General features: G+C 35.0%; 1 protein-coding gene and 2 long non-coding RNA genes across 5 annotated transcripts in view; 1 reads left to right on the forward strand and 2 right to left on the reverse strand.

The window, feature by feature from the left end:
- Positions 1-3,637: 3,637 nt before the first annotated feature.
- Positions 3,638-18,046, reverse strand: LOC128218797 (uncharacterized). Of its 3 annotated transcripts, none has more exons than XR_008258465.1 (3): positions 17,773-18,046; positions 3,988-4,123; positions 3,638-3,741 (listed from the first exon to the last, which is right to left on the reverse strand). It is a non-coding gene; the product is annotated as an uncharacterized LOC128218797 (long non-coding RNA). The 3 variants fall into 3 exon arrangements; XR_008258466.1 differs by lacking the exon at positions 17,773-18,046 and adding an exon at positions 17,534-17,728; XR_008258467.1 differs by lacking the exon at positions 17,773-18,046 and adding an exon at positions 17,036-17,443.
- LOC128218796 (uncharacterized) lies at positions 13,301-14,536 on the forward strand. The gene is made up of 3 exons (XR_008258464.1): positions 13,301-13,529; positions 13,729-13,881; positions 14,510-14,536. It is a non-coding gene; the product is annotated as an uncharacterized LOC128218796 (long non-coding RNA).
- Positions 18,047-23,719: 5,673 nt separating the features above from the next.
- The window catches only part of LOC128219362 (uncharacterized), a 34,362-nt gene continuing 33,276 nt past the window's right edge, over positions 23,720-24,805 (reverse strand). The window contains exon 2 of the mRNA XM_052927169.1: positions 23,720-24,217. Within this exon, the coding sequence (XP_052783129.1) occupies positions 23,720-24,166 (447 nt within the window). The 5' untranslated portion in view covers positions 24,167-24,217. The remainder of the gene's footprint in view (positions 24,218-24,805) is intronic.

The following is a 24,805-nucleotide window of genomic DNA, read 5'->3' on the forward strand; positions in this document are numbered from 1 at the left end:
CAATAAAGCTACCAGCTCAAGTTGCACAACTAATGAACAAGACTGCTGATAGTCGACAAACTGCACACCTGATGCCATGATAAATCATGTCCATCGACTTCCAGAATGAAGAAATGACGCAGCACAGAATTGATTTCAATTGGACCTCTCTGTACTTTCATCCCCTTGTTGTAGTCAAAGACTATATCTGAGTGTGCAGTGCGGGATCTTGAGAAGCTTTCTGCTCCTCTGATTAAGTAAGTTTGGCAGAGTGTGAAACTCCTGTCTACTCATATGCCTGGACACATGTGATCTATGTCTTCTTGTGTGTGCCCAACCATCACCTGAATTTTTTTTTAGAGGAAGTTAGTGCTTGATTACAAGTCAATGTGACAAAAAAGGTCTTTCATTTATGCCACCAAGAACTAGTATTCCAAGTTTCATAACTCGTATGTTAAATCAAAGCAATTGAGCAGAAACTGTTTGGTAATTAATTTTAAGTCACTGCTTCCACTTATACTATCAGTAATATTGAACGTGAACCGACTGACCCAAATGCTATTCTAAATAATTTTTATGTGCAGAAACCTTAATCCTATTGACACAAAAGTAATCCAATAGTATGTCTTCACAAAACATTCTACAACAATATTTTGTCAATTTAACTCAAAGATTGATTATTGTTTTTTTGTCAGACAAACACAGAGATGGCCCTATATCGCTCACCTGATTTGAGAAAGGATTCTAACTTAGTTATTGTTTGGACACTAACTGGACACTTTTGGTCTGACTTTATAATGCTGCTGGTGAAAATATTAAAAGTCCCTAAATAATGGGCTTACAAAAACATGAAATAAAATGTATTTGTTTAAAAATTACAAAGGGCCATAACTCTTACAATATTTAAGTTTGTATTGAGCAGAATAAAAGGCTTTGCCTAAAATACAAACTTAAAACTATATTTACAAGTAAAACAAAACAAGAGCACCGCGAAACGGAGCATTATACGCCCGAAGAAGATTCGGCTCGAGGTCCTTTTAATGTAGTGATGATTTGTATAAAGTTATTTGAAAATCGCTTTATTAGTTACCAAGTTATGGCCCGGACACGGAATTGCTAACGGACGAGTAACAAAGTTGTGGCCCGGACACAGAATTGCTAACGCCCCTCCATGGTGATTCTAGTCTTTGAGGTATGGACCTGGAAATTGCGCGCGACACATCCTTTTAATGTAGTGATGATTTGTATAAAGTTATTTGAAAATTGCTTTATTAGTTACCAAGTTATGGCCCGGACACGGAATTGCTAACGGACGGACAGACGGACGGACAGACAGACAGACGGACAGACGATGGAGGCCATAACATAATACGACCCTTCGGGCGTATAAAAATCTACAAATATGTTTTTTTGTATCTGGTTTTTGAGAGAGAATGATCGGAAGAAAACATCACACATTCACAATCATATTAAAAAATAATTTAGTTTTTTTTTTAAATTATATTCTATTTCAAAAACACTGCAAAAGACAAGACACTTACGTTTCAATTTCTTGATTTAATACATTGATGATTATCAATTCTTATGAAGCGAGATGGGTCTTACACTCTGACCAGTGCAACGTGCATGTTCTTAGTTGCTCAGTTATTACCTTTCTTAAAATTCTCCTCTTGATCTGAGCCACGCCAAAATGATGGGAGATGCTTTTGTTGTATTTTCCATCGGAATGTATAGCACCTCTGTGTTTCTGTTTGTCTCCTGAAATAGTAAAAGTTTATTAATAATAAGCACAATAATAATAATCAGTGACTTTTACTGAAATTATTTTCACCGATTGTGCCTTGCACATTGGGGAACAAAGTTGACTTCTGAGGAGAAGATTTTTCCATATAGACATATAACAAAAAGTAGCTCCGCACCCTGGAGCAATGATTTTTATGAATCAATATCCGGTGAAGAAAATTCATACAGGGTATTGAAACATTTTTTTGCTTCAAATGAAGACTTTTAAAAAAGATAACTTAACTAGCTCTTCATCATATTAAATAACAAGAGGCACATCAGTGCCTGTGCTCCACTGGCCAAAAGGTTCAAGCAAAGACCACCTAACGAACATTTTCGTCAAGTTTCATAGAAATACAATCATCAATTTTTGAGGAGAAGTTATTTTAATTTTTTTTTTACTTTAATAGCTCTGGCTGCCATGTTGTGCAGTGGACCGAAATGATTTGGGCAATTTGAGTAAAGGAGCACCAAACAAACATTTCTGTCAAGTTTTATCGAAAAAAGGTCATCGGTTTCGACGACAAGTCGTATAAAGTTCTTTTATTTTTTAACTCTCGCAGCCATGTTGTGCAGCGGACCGGAACCATTTGGGCAATTTTGGTTAAAGGGCATCCCGATGAACATTTATGTAAAGTTTCATCAAAATCTGATAATCGGTTTCTGAGAAGATGTAGTTTAACGTTTTTTTTCTATTCTTAGCTCTGGTGCCCATGTTGTGCAGCAGACCAGAACTGTTTGGGCTATTTTGGTTAAGGACTACCCAAGTAACATTTCTGTCAAGTTTCATTGCAATACGATCATCGGTTTCTGAGGAGAAGTCGTTTAAAGGTTTTTCTATTTTTACCTCTGGGGGCCATCTTGTGCAGTGGACCGAAACCATTGAAGCAAATTTGATAAAGGACCATCCAAGGAACATTTCTGTTAAGTTTCATCAAAATCTGATCATCGGTTTCTGAGAAGATGTTCTTTAAAGGTTTTTCTATTTTTTTGCCCTGGCAGCCATGTTGTTAGCGGACCGGAACCATTTGAGCAATTTTGGTTAAGGACCACCCAAGGAACAATTCTGTCAAGTTTCATCAAAATCTGCCTATCCGTTTCAGAGGAGATGTCGTTTAAAGATTTTGCTATTTTTAGCTGTGGCGGCCATATTGTGCAATGGACCAGAACCATTTGAGCAATTTTAATAAAGGACCACCCAAGGAACATTACTGTCAAGTTTCATCAAAATCTGCCGAACCGTTTCAGGGAGATGTCGTTTAAAGATTTTGCTATTTTTAGCTCTGGCGGCCATATTGTGCAATGGACCGGAACCATTTGAGCAATTTTGGTAAAGGACCACTAAAGGAACATTCCTGTGAAGTTTTGTCAAAATCCGCTCATCAGTTTCAGAGGAGATGTCGTTTAAAGTAAAAGTTTACGCACGTACGCACGCACGCACGCACCCACGCACGCACGCACGCACGCACGCACGCACTCACGACGGACAATCTGTGACGACATAAGCTCCATGGCCTTCGGCCAGTGGAGCTAATAAAAACAAATATACCTTATTAAACACTGTTTACTATCACATCTGTACCCCCCCCCTCCCCCCTTCTTACATACCTAAGCGGCTCTTACCAAAGTAAAGAATGAAAGGTCCACAAGGCCAATTATAAACCATGAACCATGAGAATCCTGTTAACTAATTTGATTTTAAATCACCCAAAAGACTTTCTACACATAATGGTTCCTTAATTTAAATCTAGCCTCCAAAGTTGTGATTTCATTGAAAGACTTGAGATACCGTATTTAAAAAAATGACGAAAGGAAAGCTTAAACGCAGAAGTCTGGACGGGTATACGAGCCTGGAAATAAATACACAAAAGCTCACCATGCTGCTAAGGATTCTTATATAATTTCCGGCCCAAGTTCAGCTGGAGATGTTGATTCCACACGGCTGGATAACCGGCCCAGTGCACCCAAGCTTGGCAGTATCTGCAAGAGGAGGGTGTATATCTGGGAAAACGCATTTATAATCAATTTGCGAAAGTTCTTATCCGCCATAAGTAGTGAACATGTATGTGGCTTATAGATTATCTGAAATGAAGTTTAATAAAGGAGACAAGGTTCGGTCTGGGATCTAAACCTGGATTTTGATGCTGAAATTGTAAGTTTTGTTCAAATGAAGTATAAACTTAAAGTGAGTACAGAGATATCTTGAAGCCCAGATTTATCACTTACCTGAAGTTTGTAGGGCTACAATTTGCTGTAAACTGCAGGAACTGTCCCCATGAGCCTTTTGTCTGTTAGGGGAATGGTGGCTTAGGTGATTGGTGGTACCACTCTGCATTTCTTATCCACACACAACACAGTGTATCTGAAAATGACAGAGAATGGCCATGCACTTATGAAAGCTATGCTAGAAATACGCCGTTATGAGTGTATCAGATGACATTTCCACACAGAAATTGTGAGGCCACCAATACAGCAGTACTGACATCAATGACGAAAACATATATATCTGTCATGGAGCTGTGCTGGTTCTGTGGCGTCAAAACCACTGCAACTTGGCAATTCACTAGAAACATCTTTTCAGAAAAAAGAAACAACCAATACTGGGTAGCCTTTGTCACCCAGTGAACACCCAGAGCATCTAGTTACTTTGAGCATCTATTTACTTAGAAGTACAATGTAGCGTCATTAAGATCTCAAATTAACAAAAAAGTGTATCCGAAAGCTTTAAATACTGAACGAAGTGTAACTTTGAGGCGGGCTGCGAGCAAATACTTTCAAGGGCAGAAATCTCCCAGAAGTTTGAAAAAGATTATGCAAAGCTCTAGCTTGATGATTTTGGCCGAATTTCAAATTGTTACTCAGTAACACGACGGCGTAAATTTAATCAAACATCAATATAGTTACACAGGAAAATAAGAAATAGCTTTAAACTCTCTCACATTCATGGCAGAGTGTCTGGTGACGGTTAAACATTCAGCCTGGTGGCTGGGGTAACATATCTAAATCCCTAAATGGATGATCTGATCCCAGCCAACAGATCAGCGAAACACGAATTGTATTGCGTGTCCAGGGGGGGGGGGGGGGGGGGGTCCCAAGGATATCTTGAATATTGTTTTATGATTGATAGTATATTTATAAAATATGAGATGTGAATATGTTTCTATCATGTATGAATTAGAACACTTTAGATTAGTACTTCACAACACATGCGACCTCTTCGCACTTGTAGTGTTTTTTCACGAATATCGGAAATTGTGTAGTGTTCCTCATTGTTCTAGCTAAAGTCGTATAATTTATTTCAAGAAACAATACACTTGTACAACACAAGTGTTTTCAACATTGGACCATTTTCAATCCAATATTCATTATTATTCTTTGTCGAACTGAATGATATTACTGGCCAAATAATTTAACGTGTAGTCCATTGAAAAAAATCACTTCTCCCTAGCACGAGTACGGTGGGTTTTTTTTTCGAACACCGTCACCGCTACATCAAGATTTTAAAAGTAAGGGCATGCTATTGAACTCTTTTGTCGAATAAAATGGTACGAAACCTTTACAAATGTAAATAATGTTTTGTTATCATGTAGGTTGCCCGACTTTTTCTGGCAAATATAACCATTTGACCTTAAAATCTAAATAATATCTTGTTCAACTAGTTCTTGCATGAATAACATTATATATTGTTGAAAATATCTAGACGAATTCGAAAGTAACAGGCATAATAATGTAAATTAATTTCTTCACAATCGTTGTACAATGAATTCATATTAATCTAAGTATATCATATATAGTCGGGTCATAATGCTAAAAATTATTGGAAATGGCCGCAATGTAAATTGCTCATGTGTTTTAATGTTTCTTAAATGAATATGTCGCATTCCTATTCCTCAAGGTCAAGTCAATGACATTTAAAGGTCATAGTACAAAAATGACATTTTCTCTAAAAGTTTGTAGTTGTAGTATTTGATGCTAATGCAAATTCATTTATATTCAATATGTGATGACATAATCATAAACGGAATATTTCTTTACAACATTTTTTTAATTGTTAAAGATGCACTCTTACTCCCAAGTCAGATTTAACACAATAAATTCAGTAGCCGCCTTGCGTTTTTGTTCACAAAGCCGGCACACACAGTTCATTCTCAGTTTGCATGTTGTGTACTGAAAAGTTCCAGCTTTCCATGACACTCGCAATAAACCTATCCATGAATTAAAACAAATTAACAAATAACTACCAGGTAATTATGGAAATATAAATGTCATTTTTAACTTAAATTATTGATAAATACAACTTATATTGCAGTCAAACTGGATAAAATATCAGGAAAATGTGTCCTGTTCCAAAAAGTGTGTTTTGAAGTTGCAGACAATAGTCCAAAGACCAAGAATTTAAGTGTTCAGACAGGGGCAGGCAAATCTTAAAAAAAAAATCAAAATTTTAAAACTTAAATAAAACTAAAATTATACAAACCTTATATAAATCATGTGTTAACTTGAAAATACATACAAGAATACAATGTACACATAATCAAATGCTACCTCAGAGAATCATTTTTTTCAAGAACTACTTAAAGGGGTACTGCAACCCGCAAGCCTTTCGTTGTGGGTCGACACCTTTAAACCTCTTTCCCGCACATTAATTAAACACGTCTTATGTTTTGTCAGTGCCGGTTTTGATGACCAGTATAAATCCAAAAGCAGTTTTTCTGCCAAAATTTACCCAAATGATTTGGATGAATGCTTAACAAGAAAGTGCAGTGTACACAATCAAATAAAGTATTTAGTGTTCCAGCAATAATGAGCAATCTGAAATCTGACCCATTACATTCCTTAAATATTCACAAAGTGTTAAGTTCTTGTGTTTGTTATCTTTTTATGATTCAAATGGTAAAAAAATGGTGCAAATGTGAGAAGCCCTGAAGAAGAAAACTGATATTTTAATAGAAATAGTGATGAAATCACTGACATTATGTTTACTTAGCAACTAAAGCAACAGATCAACCAGACCTACCAGTATGCTAATCTATATTTAACTGCTAAATTTTAAAAACCCAAAACATACAGATAAGATATGTGGCGCAGTTGTTTACATTGTGTGATTTAAATGCATATATTTTTGTTGGTGATTAGTTTAAATCCAACTGAAGCAATCTCTTATCAATATAAACCTTAGTTCATCCAACAAATTAAATATTTGAATGTTAGAAGATTTGTTTTCAGAAGATCAGCAATAATGTTTTTTCTTTAATTGTCTCAATGAAAAATGTAATGTTCAAGTTTAAAGGCGCTGTTTTCTCTGAGAATTTCCCTGGGTGTGAACCGCTTACTGTGTCCAAGTTATCCAAGCTGGATCTAAGACATTACTACAATATGGGCAATTTGCTCTGCCATTTTTATAGATAATACCCGGTAGTGTATTCCAAAGGTATTCTTTTGGTACATTGAACTCACAACAATATTTGAACTCCTGACGTCCAGCACCGCTGTCAGATTATCTAATCCAACCACTATGCCATTGCATGCTCTTTACTGAACAAAAGATAAATGAATACTCACAATTTTGAACAGTATTTTTTTTGGTCACAGATAGCAACCTTTTAATCCCACTTAAACCTGTCTTCCCTATTTGGCAAACAGAGAATTTTTAGAAAATTTGTTATCTGATGATCCTGTAAATTTTGTGTTGATTGACTAAATACTGTTCGAATTTAGCAAATCAAAACTAACATTTTGGGTTTATTCAGTGTAGACCCTAAAATATCAATTTTGATTTATAAGTATGTAGGTTTGTTTAAAAGCTCAGTACAGTTTACTTTACTTGTTAAGTTATCCAATTTCTGTAAAAAAATATTACTAAACTTGACTATAAAATACTGTAGGAGGGCGTGTCGTAAGGTTAAGAAAAAATCCAAATAATGCAACAGTCAATTGCAGCATGGGCCCCCAAGGTCCTGCTAATAGCGGGGACTTTGACTTTCGGTCCAGCCAATCCCAGGTAAAATTCCCGCTCTGCACAGACAAACAGCTGGTAAAAGCCCTGTCAAATGAATTATGATCATTTCGTAACCGCTCATTGTTATTTAATACCATTTGAATTTACAAAATAAGTTTACTGTAAGTATAAAACATAAAAATAACAACATAAACAAAGTTAAATCTAGTAGTTGTATTCCTTCTTTATTCCTAATAGTGTAGTGCGATTTGCCAATAAACTCTGAAACTATGACAAATAGAAACATTCACACTAGCTATTTTTTTATGTTGCGAAGGAAATATTATAATTAGGCTGAATATTAAATGTAATAATTTTTTAATTCATAGATGTTCTACCATTGAGAGGAATTGTGACCTTAAGCCAATATTTTTTAAATATATAGACCATATTACTTTAGAATTTCTTTTTTATTAAATTGCATAGAAGTATTGTAAAATGTAGTGAGTTTGCCGAATGAGATTATGCGCTTTTTATATGCTTATTGTATTAAAAATGTGCCGATATGTTTAATTTTGTATCTTGTTATTGGAAATTAATACCATAAGGCCAAATAAAAAATAGGTGTGTTTCAGGTAACACTGCTAAAAAAATAGGGTAGGTAGGTCGGAATATTTTTTTTTTTTTTTTTTTTTTTTGATATATTGATTTCAGTAACTGTTGACTCAGAAAGTAACAAAAATAAAAGTCATCAATTTTCAGGTTTATCAGTAGTTTTTAAACATGTTACATGCTTCAAAGGAAACATTCTTTATTTGTCTGGTTAAATACTTTTGACAATGGTGGTTGGATTTCAACTAAGTTATCGTACACCACTCTCCTATTATTTGAGACTTTCCAGGAACGGTTTTACTTTTCTTTATGCACCCGTTTGCTTTCAATCACCCTCTGTAGAATACTAACCTCCCTGAAACATAATTACATGAAGAGTGGGACAGCAAATTTACCATATAAGCCATTAGCCAAGGAAACCTCAATGCTGTCAAGAGGACCTGGGGGTTCAGGTTTGAAGAACAAGTAACATGCAGGTTTTATTGCCAAAATTGTACACTTAAGTCTGACATATCAATCCGAAAGTCAGCATCTGACACATTTGTATCTGACAAGAAAATATAGTTCAAGAATTGAAACATACCTGCCACACAAGCACAAACGTAATTCGCCTTAAGAGTTCGGACATTCTATAAATTCCGACATCCATTATTATTTTCAAAAATAATTTATTTTAGGTACCTAATTTTCGGACACCCAAAGGACATCGACTGAACTTTTACAGTTACTAAGTCTCACAGACAAAAATTATTGATCTTTATCGTTACAATGCCTGGCTAGATTACCTAACCGTATATATCACTGTGATAAGTTAGTTGGTTACTACCCATCCTAAACGATTTATTGCCTGGTGAAAAGGATGTGTGATATATTCAATGGAGGATTAAAGAAACAACAAGGGCAATGCAGAGATTAAAACACAGACATGACATGTTTGTAAAACGATCCGCCAATTAACTTTGAAACTTGTATCACACTTTTAATATAGACTTTATGAAGCAATAATCGTACAGTAATACTCATTGAAACATCAATCATGCCACGAAATACCAGCCAATTTTTCCACTTTTCATTTCTACACAAGAGCCAATTTCAGCTACACATTAACCCCTAATTGACCGAGAATCTGACCATGTGTTTAATCATGTTTTCATATCTAGGGAGTTGCTGTAGTTTGGGTCAAGATTTGGAAGAATGTATTTAATTTTGCCCAGAAAGACGTGAAGAAGTATCAAGTGTTAACTACAATTAATTAAAATTACAGAGTACTTAATTTAGTAAAACTTATTATTTACTTTTTCTTAAACAAAAATATGATGTTTTTAATGAGTAACATTATCGTTTTAGACATACATGTGTATGACAGATGTTAATGAAAATGGTATGCTTAACCAACCGTTTTATTTGTAATGAAAATGTAACCTATATTACATTATATATGAATCTGGCCGTCTTGTAGGTCGAATTATATTTAAGGCTATGCTTTACTAAGCGTATGGATATTGATTTTAAAATGTCAGATTTATTGGGTTCACATTTTTTAACAAAAACACGCACTCTTATTGTTCATTTTTAAAGCTTTGTTGTTTTTATTTCACTGTAAAAAATATTGAGTTCGTAAGTATACGTATACACCATGGAAAATGGGAAATACAAACGAAACTTGAAAAAATATATCACATTGGCAAAACTGAATCTCCGAATGTTAAATTTACTTCAATTTTGTTCATATTATCATGAACACATGAGGCGGTTAAAATGCATTTTCGTATAACTGATTGGGATTTGTTTTTGCAATGTTTCAATCTAAAAAATTGCTTAGTTTTGTGTTCATCTGGCATTGTCTTCATACCGTGACCTGTGAAAGAACATGTTTTGACCGACATAAACTCACAACAATGGTCGCTGTCCTTGAGTGACTCCTTTTCTGTAAAATATTGACCCACCCCCACCCCAAATAATAACATGACTCAGAACGTTACTGTAAATAGGTATTTAACCCCAACGAACAGAACCGACTATGTTGGTCATTTAATATGTGTGCTCTTAAGTCTTAGTAATACAGGTGGTAATGCTGCAGCTATTGTTGTTGTTGCTTCTGCTATTGCCAATGTCAACACCACCGTCAGCACCACCACAACCACCACCACCACCACCACCACCACCGATGATGATGATGATGATGATGATGATAATGATGATGATAATGATGATGATGATACCCCTAAACTACTGCCTCTCCTGCTGAATTGTTGTTGTTGTTGTTGCCACTTCTACAACAACAGCTACTACTATTCCTCCTACTAACTATCATATAACTTCTACTGATGCTGCTAATCTTGCGTTAATCAATTATATGTTGCTGTGAATGAAGGAACTAAGGTTTTTGTATCAATGCGAAGACCCTTCATTTATCTATTTATAATGAGCGCAAAATACAATGAACCCTTAAAGGGACTGTACACCAGATTCGCACCAAAAAAGTTTTCTTCTGTAACGAATCTCAGGACAATTATCTAATGGACTGTGTTACGCTTTATCATAATTGTAAAAAAAAAGTACCAAAATGTAAAAAAAAACTGTGTCGGAGACCGGGTTCTTCAGTTAGTAAGTTTCAATGCAGTGTACACATCGATGCCAAGTTTATGTCAGTTTTCGAAAATTTTCTCTTTTTTCCGCTATTTTATCATCGGAGTATAGCCCCTTTAAGCAGATTTTCGACATCCACAGATAAACAACTCCCCGGTATCATTTTATTAAATATACATGAGTCATAACATTTTGAGCCGGAAGTTGATAAGTTTGACTGGGGTTTGTGATTCTATTTGTTTCAAAAACTTCCTCACGCCGGCCAAATCCTAAGAGCCTCTTATAGAACAATACCGTACTCAAGTTGTTAAATTAAACGACTTGATTACGGTATTGTTCTATAAGAGGCTATTAGGATTTGGCCGGCGTGAGGAAAATATTTAGCTGTCGGGGAACTAAGAAATATAGTTAGTACATTTGTACTTGATGTTTTCAATCTTTAAACATAATTAAACATAATAACAAGAGTGTAGTTTAGATAGTTAAATATTGTTATCAAGGAGATTGTTCATAAACAATATCAAAGATGTAATGCTTAGCTTAGTTAATTAATAATTATACTTTTTATAGTTAAGAAAATCATGTCAATACTTAATAATAAACTATTATTGAATTTTTATTTTTATTTTTGACAAGTGTCGTAATCAACAAAATGAGATGAAGCGTTAAATCTAAGAACCATGCACTATAGAAAGATTTTTCCGAAAAATGACCAAAATTATTGCTCCCCTGAATTTCATGCTGGTCGTAATGGCCATTAAATGAAATGAATTAGCTGTAACAGCAGATAACTGATAAAAATTTCATGGAGAACCAAGTCAGTCCTTTAACCCTTAGCACAAAACCACTGAATGGAACATAATGCATATGCTGCTAAAATCCAGGTATATGCTGGCATACAGGGGTTTCCTTCTTAATTGAAAATTGGATAGGATTTCTTGGCATGAAAACAATAAAGTCAACACATTCAATGATACAGGTAACTATTAAATGTGATGAATTAAAGTTATAAATGCAATACTCAAGTTACAATAAAAAAACACCAGACACATTAATCCTGCATAACAATATCCATGCTCTCCATGAGATCCTCGTGGGTATAACTGAGTTATGTGACGTCACACAATGGGACTGTTTGATCTGAAGCCGATAAAAGGTGTTTATTCATTTCAATGCATGTATAAAATGGTGTTGAATGGGAATTTTAACCATCTTGATGAAGGAGCTACAGTGACTTATAGGCGTAATAACCATTGATAACTACGGATAAATTAATAAGTGGTAAAATGCAGACATGAAGAAAAAAGGCAGGTTTACCATACATGTAAATAAAATGTAAAAATGGTTATTTTCTATGAATTCGTAGAGCGAAAAATTAATTATTTTAAGGTGTCCGAACTCTAAGGTGAAGTACGGTAAATACATTCAAAAAAATCCAACTCTAATATTGTCAACTTTACGTACATACATTTCGTAACAAATGCTTTTCGTACCCAAATCACATTTTTTTTCAGGGAAAAATAGGTTAGGGTCGGCGGGAAAAATAGGGTCGGTCGGGTAACCTGAAACAGACCTATTTTTTTATTTGGCCTAACAAATAATTTAAGGTTGTTTTTTTGTCGGTTTCGGATATAAAGTATGCAGAATATGAATCAAGTGAGAAAAAAACAGAACAAAATTTTGTTCGTTTTAAACAATTCAAACAAATATAGTCAATGAAATAGGTCAAGAATGATCATTTATGTAAACGTAATTTTACTCAAAAATACATCGCGATCAGTCTTTAATTATTGTTTATAAGTAAGCAAAATGTAAGAAAATAATTAACATATTTTGGTAGTATAACAAATCATTTCTACTTTAGCATGATATATATATATCTAATAACTATTGAGTAACATAAATTATTGGCTTGTTACTAGTGAGAATTCGAGTAATGTCTCCCAATTGGTGTCTTGGTTGCTGTGCAATATACATCCAGGTTCGAACAATACACTTAACGAGGTGCTAAGTGTACTATTTATCACCTTGTTAAATGGTGGTTATTATATGAGCAATTGACCTTACGACAGGATTTGATTGACAGGTCCTATCAGCCAATCAGAATGTAGGGCTGATAAGCCGTGTTGCTATCCGCCATTTTGTCCGTCAAACTGACCAGAGTCCGTCATATACATGCGCTGGCAATTCCTCGCCTTTTTAAGTATTATGGTAAAAAGGTGTTGTCATGGCACTTGTAATTCGGATACAAGGTAGCCAGGCCGACTAAAGATGGCTTACAATTCGTTCTGTATTCGAAACCAGTGAGTAATTTAGAAAAATGCAAGTGCTGTATCAGACTCTGTGGAAGACCTCATCAACAGCTGAACTTGGAACTTTTGAAAGATCGTTCAAAGGCGAAACATCTATACGTCTGTACAAAAGTATTTTTTTGAACAAAACTACTTATTTCAATCCGCTCAAAATTTATTTAATACTGAAATTGTCCGTGCATGACCTAAATAAGTGTTACTATTTTTAAACTATAAACATCGTACATTTATGCTTTGGCTTGTGTTGTCAAATCGGCATTAATGGCCATTTAATATCAGGTTCAACATGGACACGATTGATTTCATTCAAGATAGAGGTATTTTTGTTGATACCGTTATGTAGTTTTTATAAACTGCTTTGCTTTCAAAGTAAATCAGGAAATATCGTACAACTAGATTTTTGTCCGAACCATCGCATGCTTCCGAATCTCATATACTCTTATGGTTCCTATGTAAACAATGGCTTTTGTAGCTGTCATTCCGACACATTTCATAGATTTCTTATTTTCATATCAGCACTTTGTCGACGGGAAATCCAATCAAGAAAACACTGACCCTCAAGCAGCTACTGTATTTGACCAGCTCACACCAGCTAGGCCTCCTCCAAAACTCAGATAAATATTTGAGCCACCAAAACAAAACGAGAACAGATCGGTCTGAATCGTTAAGGTTTTATTTTCTGTATAAAACAATTTATTTCACTGTACATTTAAATCAATTATTATGTTCATTAGAACTTGATTCTGCCAAACATGTGCTGTAAAGACATAGACTTATAATGAATAAAGAACAAGTCAAACATGCATGTATTTTCATTGTTATTCTTATATTTTGGGCCATTTACGTAAATCTACAATATTTAATGATAGTTCATCCAATGTTCAGAGTCCGGATCACATGCACACTCGATTAACAGTATTCTTAAAGTTGCACTCTCACAGAATTCTAGTTTGACACTTTTTGTCTCAGAATCGGCTTATTTTGGCATTCTTTAAATTAAGACCTAATATATAAATCACAAAGCAAACTTCTCCGAGCCAAAACATGATAAATGCAATCGAATCCTGTGTAAGTTGTCAAGTGATCAATCTGTGAAAGTGCAGCTTTAACAGTGAAAAATAACTTCTGCTAATGCTTTATATTTTAAAATATATTTGCCATTGCAATAAAGAGATATTCACCTACAATATCATACATAAACATCAACGAAATATCAAAGTTTAAGTAATGTTTGCAAAACAACAATGTATTTAATAAATCTGATATTAAATATGCAACAACTGGTGTTATACTCCAGAACTGAAGCTAACATCATAGAGGTACATCCCTCCAAGAATCCATCAAAACAACATGCTGAACATTCAAGAACTCTCTTCAAAAGACCACACTTTCCTGAAATAAATAATAAAAGATGCCAATATTAAAATAAATCAGTTACATGTATTGTTAAATATTTTAATACTAGCTGTAAATGCTACTGCCTTTGATGTTTGCTTTCTACATGTTTATCATAATGAAATATTGACAAGATACTAGCTAATGTTTTGTGGTTGTTGTTTTTCTCTGGACAAATAGTCCATTACTTTTGTACAGCAAAGTAAAAACTAAATGTTATAAAAAGCTTTAAAATAGGTCCTACCGTTTATTTGTAAAACTTGTCATCACTGGTTTTCTCTTGCGGTTGACATTGCCTGGACTGGCAAATATCATGTGTGTGTGTGGGGGGGGGGGTGGGGGGCGCGGTTTCCGGTCTTATGCTAGGTCCCCTGTGGCGGTAGGCTTGTTGAAGACAATAATAAGGGGACTTCCTTATCTCCATCAATCAGAATACTTTAATGGTGTCAACGGTAAATAGCAGGAGACCCTCCACCAGCCTTAACCGGTAAATGGGGGGAGGGTAGTGTGTGTGGGTTAGAACCAGCTGCCCAGTCAGCTTAGTTGGTTAGAGCGCCAGGCTAGTGTTCTGGTGGTTGTGAGTTCGAGCCCCACACCGGGGGCACTTTTCCTCCAAGGTCTACTTTTACAGCCAGAGTGTGTGAACATGTTCCACAGTTTCTGTAAGAACAAAAATCAAAGCATGTGAATGTTTGAGCAATGCAAAAGTTACAGATTGGTATCACCCACGATTGTCACTTGTCAACTATTACATTATTATTCATAAGGGGGAGTGTTCAATCGCTTAGAACTGAAACTTTTTATGCATAACCCCAATAAACCATTTCTGCTCATACTATAGAATACAAGGTTATATTGTATAGCTGGCAAGTAACTGTTATTTAATGTCACTTCCGGGTTCCCCATTCAGGCCATTTATGATTTACTCATATTGTGCGATGATTTAATCTTTGTTTCAACAATACTGTAATCAGTGCTCCAGCTAGCCCATTTTTCAATGGCGCAGCGCCCGTGCCCCTTTTCTGACCGCCATGCCCCTTTTTGAGTAGTGCCCTTTTCACAAATGCTCTATTAGCGCCAATTATCCCATTAGTGCCCTTTTTACTATTGAAATCATTGTAAAAGATTGGCAGCCCTTAATCCGCTGTCATAATTGAGACAAATTACGTCATCCTTATGACAATTCAGTGTTCCCGCTAGGTGTCACCATGCCCACATTGACTGCTTAAAATATGCCGCACTTCCCTTTCATCTTCTCATGTGCCTTGTCCAAGTCATATGACAGCTAATTGTGTATATGTGTAGTGAGCAGAGGACCCGTGTATTCATAATCGGTCATCTTTTAATCCAATAATTAAGAAGAGCCAAATAGGGAAACATCTGCAGGAGGCGGAGCTATTGAATGTCAGCCAATCAGAATATACATTGAGAATTCGTCCATTCAATGATGAAAGTTCGTAAAATGCGATAGAAAATGCGAAGGGATGGTGAAAAATGTTGTCAAGCACAATTGAATCTTTTAAAATAATTGTTAATTATATTGTACAGACGAGACTGCCATTTATACATTGTTGATTTGAAGCAGACGGTCACTGCCGAATTAAACATAACAAAGGTGGCGCTTACACAATCAAATACGTCACTTTTTCAGTAAATGTTTTGAAAGCTTATTTGTAAAATATTCATGATGAAAATTTCTTTGTTTCCTACATATATGTTGATGCGTTATGTAGCTTTTACCTATCATGGATACGATCATGTCAAAAATCGCCGAAACCGCCATTTTGTCAGAACGAATTTCGGAGTTAATTTATCAATGTTCTATGTTTTATAAGTGATTTTTTAAGCAAGGGCAGTGATTTTTATTGTCATTTTATTCTAAAACATTAGCATATTAAACATTATTTTACCAAAGACAATTAAATAACAGCCAGGCTGAATGTAACATTCGTACCCAATCCAGATCGTACCAAACTAAGATTCGTCCCCTACATAGTTACAGTGTAAGAAGGACCGGTGTTATTAAAAGTTAAACTTACCCTTGTTTGCATTTACAGTATGCGTCACACACACGCTTTTCCTTTGTATCGATGTCAATGTTGACAACATGGCGGCTATCCGATTTTCTCTGACTTGGATAGATTTCACCCCGTAAATGTTAGATATCGTCATTTTCTAAAGATATATCGAGCCTTCCGATGTAGCAGCCAGTTACAAATTCCTTTGACTTCTATTTTTTTCGCATTGTAATGTCACATTTATGATAATTTGTCAGGAATATCGGAAAGCGAAACGACGCGAGACGCCATTACTTCCTCGTTTGTTTGACGGACATAGACAGAGTTCGCTCCCTTGATATCAGGGGGCGTGGCTTAGAAGCCGCTGTCGAAAGGTCAATTGATTACTTGACGGTTACGAATTGACTAACAGAATGGTTACGAAATAACCAAGATCAGCAGTTACGAAATGGTAAGGTTACGAAATGACCAGATCCCCGTCAAATGCCCCTGGGGACATCCTAGGTTAGGCCCATTCCCTGTTATCAGCGCAAAAACAATAACACCGCATTCACTCAGCACTGCCGGTCCACCTGGAAGGTAAAAACATGGCCCATTTCCCCTGCTATCCCCGGTATAAACAAGACCTGGGCGCCATTGTTACAATTGACTGGTGCATAACTGTGGCAGAATAAGGGAAATATTTTATTGTTGCATTTATTATCAAATATGAGAATTTAAGACACATGCAAAAAGCCACAATACGAATTGGTGATAGTGTTCGTTCTGTTCTGCTATTCAAAGGTGATGAGACTGACTAATGACATGACATTGACAAACAAAATGTAAGGCATTTGTATCCTTTCGTCTTTTATTTATTAAAATCTGAGATGTTATGGGAGCAAATCATTTTTTAGATCGGAACATACCAAATAATAATAAGCGACGATGTACAGTAGTGGTAAACCAAGTTTGCTAGAAATCAATCGAGTTTCTCCAAAATACAAGCAAAAATTACACCGGATGTTGATACTAGTGATTTAGTTTCGGATGAACAAAATCCGGATAAATCATTTGCTTTTCATCCAAAGGGTGGACGATTTATACAACTGTACAAAAGTCATAAAAATAAACGAAAAAACGTTGAATATGTATTTTAAACACTTACCAAGTTACCATTCTCTTTCTGTAAGAGATGAACGCCATACTGCATAATTGCACGGAGATGGTACCACGGAGATACCCGAAAATTTCCGTTATATTCCGGAAAGTTAAATTTCTGTATACTTGAAAATTTGGATGCTGATGGTACACGAAATATCGAATTTCCTCATTTCTGTTTTTTATGGAATGAAACTTCGGGATAATATACAATAAGCTTTAAATAAAGTAAAACAAATAAAAAATGCTTAGTATATAGCTATTTTTGACCAAAATTATGATTTTTTCCCTGGTCGCCTTAATAGCTATTTTTATGGATACACAAATATACTAACACAAAGGTTTAAGAATATTTTTTTTAATATTAAAAGAGAATAATATTTAAAACAATGAAATGATCTCGTAAATAAACATTCAAGCTTATCAACTTACTGTCAATGGACATTTTTATTGACATTTGATACATCAAATCTGGACTGAAAATATTAAGGAGACCAATTTTTGTCGCCTTAATCCAACGGTCCCCATAATGCCTAGATTAATATATATATGGTCACCTTAATATCTGTAGTAGATATATATATATATATATATACAATGTAGTCGGTCAATAGCTATTCATAGCTAATGTTTTCTCTGTTATGTCATACCGACTGAAAATAAAATTTGATTTGATTTGATTTGATTTGATTTGAATTAATGCCGAGGCAAACCCGTTTTGTTCAGTATCATTACAATCATATTAGCGGTAACGGCTAAGGGATAGATCCTAGGCTAAAACCACGGACCTATAAACTTATAGCCATATAGGGTTTGCATAATTTAGAGGAGCTACTCAGAGTGTATTCACTCCTCACGAATGCATATTCCTATAAACATATAAAACATTTAAAAAACAACAACAACACTAAAATATGTGATATTCATTTAAAGCTGCACTCTCACCGATTGATCATTTTAACAACTTTTTTATTTTTGTCTTCGAAAGGGCAAATTTTTGCGTAAATATTGGCAAAGCAATGATATAAGTTGCTGACAAAAAATTAGATCGTAGAATTTCATATTTCCGTTTGAAAATTAATTTTTAATGGATTAAACCGTTACCAACAGTTTAAGAAAAGTGCATAAAATGTAATGTTTTTGACTTATATATAAAAATCTGCGATCTGATTTTTTTGTCAGCAGTCTTATTTAACTGGTTTCCATGGATTTTCGCAAAAATTGGGTATGACTAAAATACGAAAATAGCTTTTTTTGACTAAAATACGAAAAAATCTGAAAATAGAGTTAGTTTTGGCGAAAATAACATCTTTGACAAACATGTAGTTAGTTTATGGCTAAAATAAGGTATTTTCGCGAAAATAAGATTTTGGAAAAAATCTCGAAAGTTTTGGCGAAAATAACATTTTTTTGAAAATAATGTACTTAGTTTGGGCTAAAATAAAGTTATTTTCGCCAAAACTAACTCTATTTTCATATTTATATCAGAATCTTATTTTCGCGAAAATAACTTTATTTTTGCCAAAAAAAAATACTATATTTTGGTCAAAAATGTTATTTTTCGCCAAAACTAACTCTATTTTCATATTTCTTTCAAAATCTTATTTTCGCGAAAATAACTTTATTTTTGACCAAAACTTACTATATTTTGTTCAAAAATGTTATTTTCGCCAAAACTAACTCTATTTTCATATTTATATCAGAATCTTATTTTCGCGAAACTAACTTTATTTTTGCCCCCAAAAATACTATATTTTGGTCAAAAATGTTTTTTTCGCCAAAACTAACTCTATTTTCATATTTCTTTCAAAATCTTATTTTCGCGAAAATAACTTTATTTTTGACCAAAACTTACTATATTTTGATCAAAAATGTTATTTTCGCCAAAACTAACTCTATTTTCATATTTCTTTCAAAATCTTATTTTCGCGAAAATAACTTTATTTTCATCAAAAATAACCTTATTTTCGTATTTTATTAAAAAAAGCTAAATAGGTTCGCGAAAATAGGTTATTTTCGTATTTTAGTCATACCGCAAAAAATGGCTCGTTCCATGACAAAAAATAAAAAAAAGATGTCAAAACGTACAATCTGTGAGAGTGCATCTTTAATATTGATACAACACTTTAAAAGACTTGTATTTTGCCACTTTAAATTAAGCTTAAATTAAAATTAGTGAATGTTCTTAAAACAAGACAGACACATTACACAAACAGTTCAAAACATACATATTAGTTCTATAAACACAAACTGCAACATTATTAAGATGTAACATTTGGTTTTGAATATAAAAAAAATGTAACTTATATTTCATGTAAACATATAACACCTTTATCCTTACACAGTGACGATATACTGGTTGTTTTTCATGTTTGCATAATTATAGCAGTCCGTGAGTGAGATAATTAGTTCCAGTTTAACTGATTAAATACTTTAAATACTTTTACGAAACATGATTTGTCGAAAACAATTACTTTTGTAAGACAAGTAAAGTTCTGCCAACTTAGCTAGCTCTTTGAACTGACTGCGTTGTTGCCCCCCCCCCCACTCCACAAGACTGGAAACACTAAAATTGCAGCCCCAACTACCCAAACAAAGGCATACATGGCAATCAAGTGATAAAGTTAACACAGCAGCTAGCTCGACCCCATCTCACCACAACCACCACCACCGCCAACCAACAACTGCACAATGCAAGCAATCCTTTTACTGATCGAATAGTAATGTTAGGAAGGTTGAAAAATATCTGTATAAAAGGCCTAGTTGAATTTTTCTGTAAGTGCCCCCCCCCCCAAAAAAAAAAAAAACAACACAAAAAACAGCAACAACAAAAACAAAACAAAAAAACAAACAAACAAACAAACACCAAACAAGACAAAAACAAAAAAGCACACACACAAAAAAAAAAACGTGTATTATCGAAATGGACCCTAAATGGCCCTGAGCCAATAAACAGGAAATTGGCCCCTACTGTGACATCAGTGCAATGAGCAGGAGATGCACAACAGGGGATTGTCATGCCAAACATTCCTTAAACTAGGCATTTAAGCACATTCGGCTAAGAAATCTTTATTTAAATACCGGTGTGGGTCTGCAACCGTAGCTATTTCATTAAGTCTGACTTTATAAGAACAGGATTGGGTATATTTTATTCAGTATTGGCACACGGATCGATTTGATGTTTGATGCTTAATTATTCATTCTTAAATGTGTTATTAACGACTTATCAATAACTAATATTCCTTGTGACTCTCGAAAATGCTAATAAGTAAAGGGTATAGTTCGTGTACTAATAAATCGATCATTCGACCACTTTTTTATACGTTCTGTCACGTTCTGACGAATGAAGTGTAACATCACATGTACGTATTCTAAATTTTGTGACGTAAAACCGACTCAAAACAAAGAAACGAAAAATAAAACCAACAAATTTCCAGATGTGATTTTTACATTTATCTTGGCCAATGCAAACCATTCAAACACTGGTTAAAGGATAGTCAACAAATATGAAAAAAAAACATAACCATTGAAGTGATCACGGTTCATATACTTTGTCGTTTGTATAAGTACGTACATTGGTTCCGGAACCAGCTAGCGCACTTACAAAATAGTAACGAACAGCTATAATGCAAATTTAAGATAAAGGTAGCTAGTTAACTTTCTCTCAGCACCAAGCATATGACGAATAATCTCACGGATTTAAACCTTAAAGAAGGCGTATCCATAGTAAAATCACTAGCGGGGGGTGGGGGGGGGGCACGCCGAGTGGTGTCGTTGTTGTTTTTTGATCTACAAATGATGCAAAATACGTAAATGTTTGTATGACACATTCATAATACAGAGCAAAATGTACTTGGTTTAAATTGTTGGGAGGGGGGTTAACAATTTTTAGTCTGATGCTGCATTTTGGGAGTATATTACCTAGTATATATACCTTTTTCCTTCTATATTGCAAAAGAAAGTAAACTCAGACGATTTTACGGGGGGGGACACAGGTAATAGACTTAATCATTAAGAACTGCATCTTCCGCGCGTGTTTAACGATCTGCCTACTGCCAATCATCCGATACACACTCCCTGCGTCAGATTTTGCGTTGGCGATGTATCAGCCAATGAGGTTGTATTCAAAGTCAGTTATATAACATAAAGAGAATTCTTAATGATGAAGAAGGACTCGTTCGCTACGCTCAATATGCCCATTCTAAATCACTAAGAATGCACTTCATGTCTGTTACATGTTTACGACAATAACACTTATGTCTATCTGTCTGTCTGTCATAATATATAATCAAGAGCTTATAAAGTCTTTATATGGGAGTTAAGACAATGTTTGCATGATATTGCCAGTGATTTTTTTTTGTGCAATTTACTGCCTTCTAATGGCTATTTTCCCTGGCGAAAAACTGTCCTTTTCCCCATTTTTTTTATTTTTTCCCCAGTTTGATAAATGCAGAGTACAGATTAAAATGAATAAAAAAGCATATAAGTATCTTCCATGGCCGAGAGTGTAAGATAGGTTCATTCCGACCCGAGCGTAGGGTGTTGTGCGGAAACGAGGTTTACCGAGTTTCCGCAAAACACCCTGCGCGAGGGTCGGGATGAACCTATCTTACACGAGCGGCTATGGTAGATGCTTTTTCTCCCACCTCAGTTAAACAAAATTAAGTAAAAAGGTATATTTTTGCCGGAACTCTTTTGTGCTTAGTGAAAATAATTGCGTACTTATATGCAATAATTCGTGGTTGTCATGGATATTCGCGCAGTGATTCAGAGTATGTAAATGGTCTGATCGGTCTTTAAATAGTTCTAAGAAGAGTGAAGCATTATTTCTTGAAAGGTGCGTGAAAACTGTTTTCTGGTGACATTTGAAGCGAGAAATAATTAACTCGCGTTCTAAATATTGCCACCAGACAAGGTTTCCATGATGCGCTACAGGCGACAGTCTTCAACAAGGGAGGTAATTACAATGTGGTGACCATTAAAAGAAGTTCCATACGGGCATTTTATCTTCGACCGTGGGCAAGATAAAAATTTCTAGCATGGTTAAATTAATGGATCTACTTGTCTGAGGTGGGAGAAATGAATTTCTTGAAATATAGACAAAATCTTAACAAGACTTACTCTTTCACAGCATAATGTATACATAAAAATGTTAAAAAATGTATATTTGCCATTATATTAGCTGTTTTGGCCTCATTCAGTATTTTTCCCAACGTCAACTTTTTCTCCCAATTTGCAAGGTACAGGCGGTAAACATAATTCCAAAAATAAAATCTCTAGTTGCATGTGAAATATTTTAATATAATCTGTGACATCCACTCATATAGTTAACTGAAATACTTCCTCCTATGACATTTAGTCGTTCGCTCGTTGATGTGATGGCCCGTTAATGTGGTGCACATACAAACATCAACATTATAAAAAAAACCTTTAAACCACAAGGCTAATGAAATTAATCAGACTAATAACAATTATCGCTTTTATTTTTAAAAGTTCCTCGTATTTCTATAGACAAATAAACAACCAACGGTGATATATTTTTGGCAACTACATGAACAGAGTTGTCAAGTCTATACACCAATAAGATAGAAATGCAAAAAAATACACATAGAGCATGAAGACTTTGAAATAGAATAATTTATAATATAATAGAAGCATATGCACGAAAGATCTATGACGAATATTCTAATCTATATATAAATAAATTGTCTAAAAAAGGACGACATTCATGTACAACATACAACGGCTGTTTGATATCATTTTGATATATTGATTATATTATATTAAGTATATATGTTATAGCATTGTTTTCTTTCCATGCGTAGATAATACTGTCATGTGATTACAATCAGACAATCAACATAATAATCATTTCTTTAAATCGTCAATTCCCTGACATTCTACGATAATGGAGCAGAAATTCCGACCGATCGTCGTAATTATTCGACGTTTTCTTAAATGTCAGAAATGGCCCCACGCCGGCCGTAGCTGTAGTTAATAACGCTCTCGCTGCGCTCAAGACATCGGCTAAGAGCAGACCCCTTCATACGTTTCAAATTTCCATGCTCCATTTCAGTAACATTTTCCAAAACATCAGACACAGCGCCTCGACGCGTCCTCAGCACTCTAGCGACATCAAACTCGACACCAACATCACCCAAACACGTCATCAACCCACTCGACACCTCATCAGCAGGTTGACATATCTCACGCACTTCCTCTCCAGAAATTCCGTCAAAAATGTCCGGCATGGCGCACCGCCGCCGAGGAAGCGCACTGTGTATCTCCTCCACAAGTTGTTGCTCTAAGTACGACGACAACGCTTCGGCAAGTTCATTTTGCTCTACTCCATCGAAAATGTTTGCCATACCAAGACGCCTAGCCTCGCTTAGTCGGGTCATCGTTGTACAGTTCTCTGCACCCGAAATGTCTTCGTACGAATCCACGCAGCTCTGAATAATAATGCTGTCCGTGGTGACTAAGTGTTCAATGCCTTCACTTGTTACAGAAAATGGTTTCCGTACTTCTTTGAGAATAATTTTAGCAGCCTTTTGTTTGTTAATGTTGAACTTCTCCTCCGAGAAGACTTCTAAAATCACTACAATCTCTTCTCACTGTTTAAGCTTTTGAACACGCTTATTAATTCGTTTTTCGGTGCGATTGATGAAATGACATTACATGCACTTCACCGTTTAAATCATAGAGGATTTTCCTCATGTATCTATTTATACGTATTATGTTTCCGTTTCCACAATATAAATCGTTACGGTGTATGACTTAAGACTGTACGAGGCTAGTTATATTTATACCACGGCTTATATCGCAACTATCAGTTAAGTGACGTCAGTGGCGCATACATGATAAGCCTTTCCCTTGTGGTATTTATCATTAGGTAACGAAACGAGAGTTCAAATTCAATTCGTTTTAGATCAAGTTTTACCTTTAATTTTAACACTTGATACAATTTGTTTTATTTAATCCAGATTGCCTCTTCTTTTTGAATGCGACGAATGATAGAGCACATATATTTACCGTGTATG

This window comes from Mya arenaria, chromosome 15 (genome assembly GCF_026914265.1).
Source record: "Mya arenaria isolate MELC-2E11 chromosome 15, ASM2691426v1".
NCBI classification, from domain to species: Eukaryota; Metazoa; Mollusca; class Bivalvia; order Myida; family Myidae; genus Mya; species Mya arenaria.